General features: G+C 40.1%; 1 protein-coding gene across 1 annotated transcript; it reads right to left on the bottom strand.

The window, feature by feature from the left end:
* Positions 1-1,122: 1,122 nt before the first annotated feature.
* Positions 1,123-5,317, bottom strand: LOC114552406 (cytochrome P450 2G1). The gene is made up of 9 exons (XM_028573162.1): positions 5,147-5,317; positions 4,892-5,054; positions 4,628-4,777; positions 3,034-3,194; positions 2,735-2,911; positions 2,298-2,439; positions 1,794-1,981; positions 1,569-1,710; positions 1,123-1,358 (listed from the first exon to the last, which is right to left on the bottom strand). Exons 1-9 carry the CDS (start codon positions 5,315-5,317, stop codon positions 1,177-1,179), a joined length of 1,476 nt encoding a protein of 491 aa, XP_028428963.1. The 3' UTR covers positions 1,123-1,176.
* Between the last annotated feature and the right edge of the window lie 1,917 nt (positions 5,318-7,234).

Genomic DNA, 7,234 nt, shown 5'->3' with positions numbered 1-7,234 from the left:
GGGTGGTGGATGGGTCAAACAACACAGGACTTTCACCACGGAGACCGGAGTTTGCGTCCCAGCGTAAACCCCAACTATCCCGTTGTTGTGGTGCGTCAGCATCCCAGAGACCGGGGATCGCGTCCCGGCATGTGGCGTGTCCTTTCACCGTGCTTCTTTTCCTAACCCCCTAAATCCCGTTGTTGTGGCGCATCAGCGTCCCGTTGTTGTGGGGCGTCGGCATCTCAAAGACCTGGGATCGGGTCCCAGCGTGTGGTGTGTCTTTTCCAAAACCTAACCTCTATATAGATGCTTCCCATTATGTGCTGACCACACAAATAAATGACATTCTCAGCAACACGAAATAAACAAGATAATCGTGTCCGTGTACACGAATCAATAGATTAAAAATAACGTGACCATTTCACGAAATTGCTGTGAGACCGTGCTGCCCTTAGACGTGCACACTATGTATTTATACTCTTGAACACAATCGTGAGGTGTGTGTGTGTGTGTGTGTATGATATTGTATTGTTAAGTAGTAAGTAGTTTTTTGACTTAAGAAAGAAATTTCTTAAGTTTACCGCATAAAAGGCATTCATTCTAATTGGGGTCATTTTTGAATCCACTCATGTAAGAGTGTAGGTATCGGTAGGTCATGCATCTAAGGGTTAAAAGTGGGTATAGGTCCTTGTTTGATAGCTCTTTTTCCAATAACATTTTAAGTAGAATCACGGAATATGTAATATAAAGAAAATACCTACCTAACAGGTATATAGGACACGATTCATCCACAGCAGGAAGTCATTTCTTGCCATTTGTATGTATAGCTTAGTACTTTTATTGTAGTAATGTACCAATTCTTTTAATTGCGGTAATACATTTATTTTTGTTGTTCAGGAAAGCAGTTCACATTAACACAGGAACCAATAATTGATTCAAATATATACAAAAGACAAATATAGGCCTACGAAAAGACAACCAAAGCAAAGTCATAATGATGCTGTTTCTTACATTTTGAGTCTGGTGGGCCTGTCTGCTATATCAGCCAGGTAACAGCAAACATTAGCTTTACCACAAACTTTGCTGTGTCACAATAAAGCAATGTATATTGTATATGTATGGTGTATAGTCATCCTTGTGAGTGGCTCAGAGTGCTTCAAGCGATGATAGACTGTCTGAGTGGAGCTCCTCTTCTCACCGCGGCGTGGCAATGATCTGGTACCTGCGAGGAACATTGGCAAAGCTGCTGTACTCTGGAATGAGGTTTATGCTGTCGGGGCCTTCGGTGCAGGAAAAGGTGAAATGCTGCAGCAGTGACGCCAGGAAGATAAAAAGCTCCATACGTGCCAGAGACTCGCCAACACAGGCTCTCTTCCCTGTGAAGAGACACAATACCAAACAAAGCAGTGTATGGTAAATAAAAGTATTGCTTGTAATTGTAAAGGGGCAATGGGTAAGTAAGTACAAAATGTTTTATATATCCATGACTTATTAGTCATGGATAAATCACACTCACAAACTAAACGATTACGTAAAACAAATTCATATGAGGTTGATAACAAACTAGCTGAGAACTTTTCTTTTACCCGCCGAAAATGGCAGGAAAGCAGGATTTTTCTTAAAGTTGTCGTTCTGATCCAGGAAGTGCTGGGGGTTGAAGGACCAGGGAGTCTCCCATTGCTTTTCATCTTTCAGCACAGAGTGCAACAAGGGAATGATCACAGTATCCTATTGAGACAAGATATGACGTTAGTGTAGGCTAATAATGCATTTTTCCTCTCATGGATATGATATCTTGGGATCGACAGTACCTTGGGGATTGTGTAACCCCTGAAAGAGATGTCCTGGAGTGTGTAGTGAGGAAGGCTGAAGGGGACGATGTCCAGAAAGCGCTGCATCTCATGAATGACTGCGTCTGTGAAGGGGAGGGACTTCCTGTTCTCCATTCTGGGACAACAGCCTTGTCCAATCACAGAGTCAATCTCTTGCTGTAGTTTCTCTGTGCAGGAAGAAGCAAAAAGTATTAAAAGTTCTGCATTGAAAATGTTACTTCAGTAAAAGTCTGTAAGAATATCGTCAGGAAAATGTAGTTAACGTATTAAAAGTAAAGAAAAATCCTCCCATTTTAGGAAGTGCAAAGGATCCAAACAGTTGTGTGTTTAATAGTCTAATCATTAAATCAGCTGGACTTGTAGGATGTTATATTGTTGGCTAGTTCACTCTGTTATTAGGCAGACACAGGATTATTCAGTTCTTGACCATTATGTAGCTGGTAAAATAATAAAGATTTCTGTGTTTGTCGTCAGAGTACCTACGCTGTATGTTGGGGTATTTGATCAGCACACTCAGGCCATATCTGATAGTGCTGCTGGTGGTTTCTGTTCCAGCCATGAATAGATTCAAAACCGTACAGACCAAGTTGTCATGGTGGAACTCAGTTGTGGGAATGTCCTTTTCCTGAGAGGACAAAGTGTTAAAAGTGCGATAAGACGCACAATATTTTAAAAATAAACTTCAAGCAGCAGGTGACAGAAGCCTTCTCAGGCTTTTTATTTATTTTTATTTTTTATTATTATATATTATAAATGGTTTTATTCCAGAAATTAGATCTGCCACAGCTACACCAAGAAAAACATTCTTAGCAGCCAAGGTAACGCTAAGGCTTATTTTAATGGAGAAACTCCAGGATGAAAGTTATATTGCTCAGTGTGGTCTTGCGTCCCCCTAAACAAAACAAATGATCTTTTCCAACCTGATTGATTCGGATGAGAAAGCAGTCAACAAGGTCCCTTGGGGAGCTGGGGTCCAGTGTCTCTTTGTGCTCTCGGATCTTCATGCTGATAAACTCTTTCACCTCCTCAATCTTTTTAAAAACTGTGTGATGGTGGCCAGGCAGATGCTCCATGAGCCAGGGAAAAGTGTTGTACATCTGTGGGAAGGAAGCACACAGCACACTGCAGCTTTGTTTCTCAGGAGATAGTAAAACTATTTGTTGAATATGATACAAGGACACCATGTAAAAACCAGATGGGGGCTCCCACCTCCGCTTACCTGACCCAAAGGGCTGCTAAGGAACTTTACAACCTCAGATACAATGTTGAGGATGTGCAGAAACTTCTTGTCTTCATAACTGAAGCGTTGGCCAAACACCAGGCAGCAGATCACATTAGACACAGTGCGGCTCAACAAGAACGTAGGGTCAAATGGCTTACCTGGAGCAGTGGAGGAAAACACAGTTGGACTTATTTTTATTTTTTTTACAGATGACTATTTTTCCCTGTACGTGTTCACAATTGCTTGGCCACTGAAGCTGATTGTGATTATGATTCTTTGCTGGAGTTTAAATGTTGTGCAGCTGACTTTGGACATTTTAACAACCTGCTGTTGACCTGGGAGAAAAGTTTGCATCTTTAAACAATAATTTGGGTTTATCAAAACTTGAATCCTGTCATGTCAGTATTTTTTAAATGCCAGAAACATTAGCTTGGAAGTTATCTGGGTGTTTAGACTCGTTCCTAGGTGACAACCTTTTTAATTTTAGACACTTCATTCAATCATTAACTTGTATTGATCAATATAAAATGTAAAAGCATTCAATAAAAGTATTAATTAAATTCACAATAATAAGTTGATTGCCTCTAGTGAGAAAATGTACTGCTAGTGCTTTGAGATTACTCTAGTATTAAAGCAACACTATGTAACTTTTAGCACGAGCTGTAGTTCCACTGAGACAACCTGTAGAGGGACCGAAGTGGGAAAAGTTACATAGTGTTGCTTTAAGCAAGACTGCTGCTGTTGGCAATGAGCGAAACAAGCTACAATGTAAGTTAATAGGGCAATTGTGCACCTTCCATTTACATTCACAAAAGTGCTTGTTTTGTCACTGAGATTATTATTCTAAGTGTCTGACAACATTATGGAAAGGATTTCTAAGGAGGTCAACCTTTCTGTTAAAGAGAATGATCCTTTTTTTAAACATATAAACATCTGTGAAATTGCATTCACTAAAGCCACCAGACTCCATGTAAATAAACAGTAATTTTAGCATCATAAAATACACTTCATTCAAAGTCGACAGAAACTAAATAAAACTATGAAAAGCCGCCAACAATCACAACACTAGATTTGGTTGAAATAAACAAATAGTTAAATCGATTTACATGTAAAAATATGTTTGCTCTATACATGCTAAAAGTATTGTTTTTTTAAATGGAGTCTGGTGAGTTTAGCGCTAGCAATCTCAGAGCTGTTTCTGGTTTAACAAAAAGGTCCTAAAGAGGTTTTAAAAAGGCCTATCTCTGTAGGGATCCTTTCCATAATGTTGTTAGACCCATATTATAACAATCTGAGCCTGTCAGTGGCAAAAACAGCACTTTTAGTGGACAAAATTTACGTTGCACCTTTGCCCTATAGGATTGCAGCCCGGTCTGCTGCTGCTGCTGCTGGTCACAGCATTCTTGCTTGATACTGAACCAATTTAAAAGATTGTAGTTCCCATCAGTCACTTACACATAACTTATGAAAATAAGGTCCAGGTTGAAAAAAGAAAGAAATTACCCTTTAACTTCACAGATTATGCAGCAACCCTCTTTCATATCAACCACGTGTGAAATATGTGCTCTTAGAACATCAGCTAAAAACACACCGTTGAATGTGTCTATGCGGTCCCTCAAGTGTTTGCTTTCCTCTTGGATCCACTCTTCCATCCCCTTGCGTCCCATACCAAAGTCTCTCAGCGTTGTCAGTGCGAAACGTCGCAGTTGGCGCCAGGGCTCCCCATTACTGATCCCCAAACCTGACAAAAGAAAATGTGTGCTTTTTGACCAGCTACATGCAGAGACATGCAGGCAGGAAACCATTGAGAAATCACTGCTCGCTTGGCAGAGATGACAGATTTGAAGTGTCTTACCGTAGCCCTTGGTAACTTTGACCAGAAACGGCAGTGGCGCTCTGCCTGTGAAGTCATCAGCCTGGTCCACCAGAGCCTCCTTCACGGCGTCATATCCCACCAGAACAACCGTCCGCTGCCAGCCCAGGTACAATGTCATCACAGGACCGTAGGTTTCACTCAACTAGAAGAAGACGTGACTAGTTAGGATAATAAACATTCTGATGTTTTATACAACCTTAAATCAATGTGATAAGTGCAAAAATACATTCTCACCTTGAGAAAGCTTTTAAAAGGTGCATCTTTTTGCAGTTGTGGCAGGTTTCCTATGAGAGGAAGTGGAACGGGTCCTGGAGGCAAACGATACTTCCTACTGTTTTTGACTCGAAATAACCACACCAGAGCTAAGATTAGCCCTGACAAGATCACTGTTGCAAAGAAGTCCATAATGGTCTTTACACTTTGTCTTCTTGACTCTTCACTGGTCGACAGATGTCTCTTTTATACTCCCTTTGTGTTTATTTTAAACAGGGAGTTGCACTAGGCCACAGGTGAGCCATGTGACTCTCCTGTTTACCTACACCTTCACCTGATCATTGATTTGCATTAACTAAAAGCCAGCGTTGACCGAGGAGGACACAGCAAACATCTGAATTTAATAATATAAACAAAAGTTGTCTTTCTCTTCGCCAAGGTTGATTTAGAAGAAATTGGCAGAAATGAATAAAAGTGTTTCAAAGTTCATTTGAAAAGCAAGAAGCTTTAACTTTGGGTATGTTTTGTCATGCTGACATTATTTTAAAAATGAGAAACCTGGAGAAGGCCATTAGTCATGGCTAGATTTACATGCAATCTTTCACTAAAAGATTGATTGAATTAATTTGATGATTAGAAATATACTATACTTGTCTAAACTACATGATGCCTAAAATTTCCCTTGGGATGAATAAAGTATCTATCTATCTATCTATCTATCTATCTATCTATACATCTGCACAGCAAAAGTTACAATCATTGCGGTATACACAAACTGAAGGCTCAGGGCTTATTGCCATACAATAAACAACACAAAGTCCTTACAACAGCTACCATGCACGCTGCACTAATGTCTGAGTGGAGATTCAGCATGTTGACTGGTTATGTAATATATTCTATGTTTATTTTGCATGCCATCAGAAAGAGATAAGGATTATGTCATGTGGCTGAAAAGAGAGGCATAAATGTGCTGAGCAATCCAACACAGCTTTCACACTCTTTTTCAATTTTGACTGCAAACCCATTGCTTTAAAAAAGCTATTAAAACTAGATTCTAACTTTGAAACTTATAGAACTTTGAAGATAGAGCTGCAACACCCACACCATTGTGCATATTGGTTCATAACACATTTGTACGTGTAACTGAATTACAAGCCCACCCAACTTTTTTCTTTCAGGGGCAGAGAACCAGGGTAGCTGGGTAGTTAGCTGTTTTGCCTGCTTGGCAATCATGTCATTGTTGCGCAACAAGGCTTTGACATATTGCACAACATTCAAAATAAACAGTGATGTTTGGGGCAAAAAATTAATTGAAATGATCAACGACTACTAAGCAAAAATATAAGGAAGGATATCAATGATATATTTTTATCTGTGTGGTTAATTAAAAAAAATCTTCTATTATGGCATCATGATCTCTGGGTCAGTTGAGACTTTTTTTGCATGTGACAAAGGAAGACAGCCAGAAGTGTGCAGTTGTTCCATCAGGTCCTCTTTTCACTCGGTGGTTTAAAAACAGACACATGCACAAATTCACATCCAGCACAGTGGTGCAGTCTATATCTAGTGAATGTCCAATTCATGTGACACGCAACAACATTCTTTTTATTATATTTTTGATATATTTTGAATTGTCATCTGTGTTTTTCTTCTTCTTCACATAGCCTAAATAAAGGTATTTCCACCGTAAATTGGTGTATCAAAGTGTATCCGAATGCAGGAAATGAAGTCTTTGACGCTCAAAATAACCCTGGGGGAGGACACCCAGACCCCCCACTATGATATGCCCCCTCTTCCCCAAAGGCAGATTCTGGCCGATATATAAGCCAATATATTTCTATACAGTACAGTATACTGTATATACCCACTAAAATACATTAGTCTACACCACTGATCCAACACATGAGCTATAAACCCCCAGAGATTATTTTTTGCTGTGCAACACAATCTCAGATAAGCACACACAGCTGTTCAGGCCCTGCATGTCCCTCTCTTGTGCAAATCTGCTTCATCATCCCTCCTATCCAAACCTTGGCCTGCTGTGTGCACTGCTGCTCCAAACCAGCCAGCCAGCCAGCCAGCCAGCAAAGAGCAGATGGATGTAAAGAG

The sequence above is a fragment of the Perca flavescens genome, chromosome 3 (genome assembly GCF_004354835.1).
Source record: "Perca flavescens isolate YP-PL-M2 chromosome 3, PFLA_1.0, whole genome shotgun sequence".
NCBI classification, from domain to species: Eukaryota; Metazoa; Chordata; class Actinopteri; order Perciformes; family Percidae; genus Perca; species Perca flavescens.
Note: the sequence above shows the minus strand (reverse complement) of the source record. Positions and strands in the feature narration are given on the sequence as shown.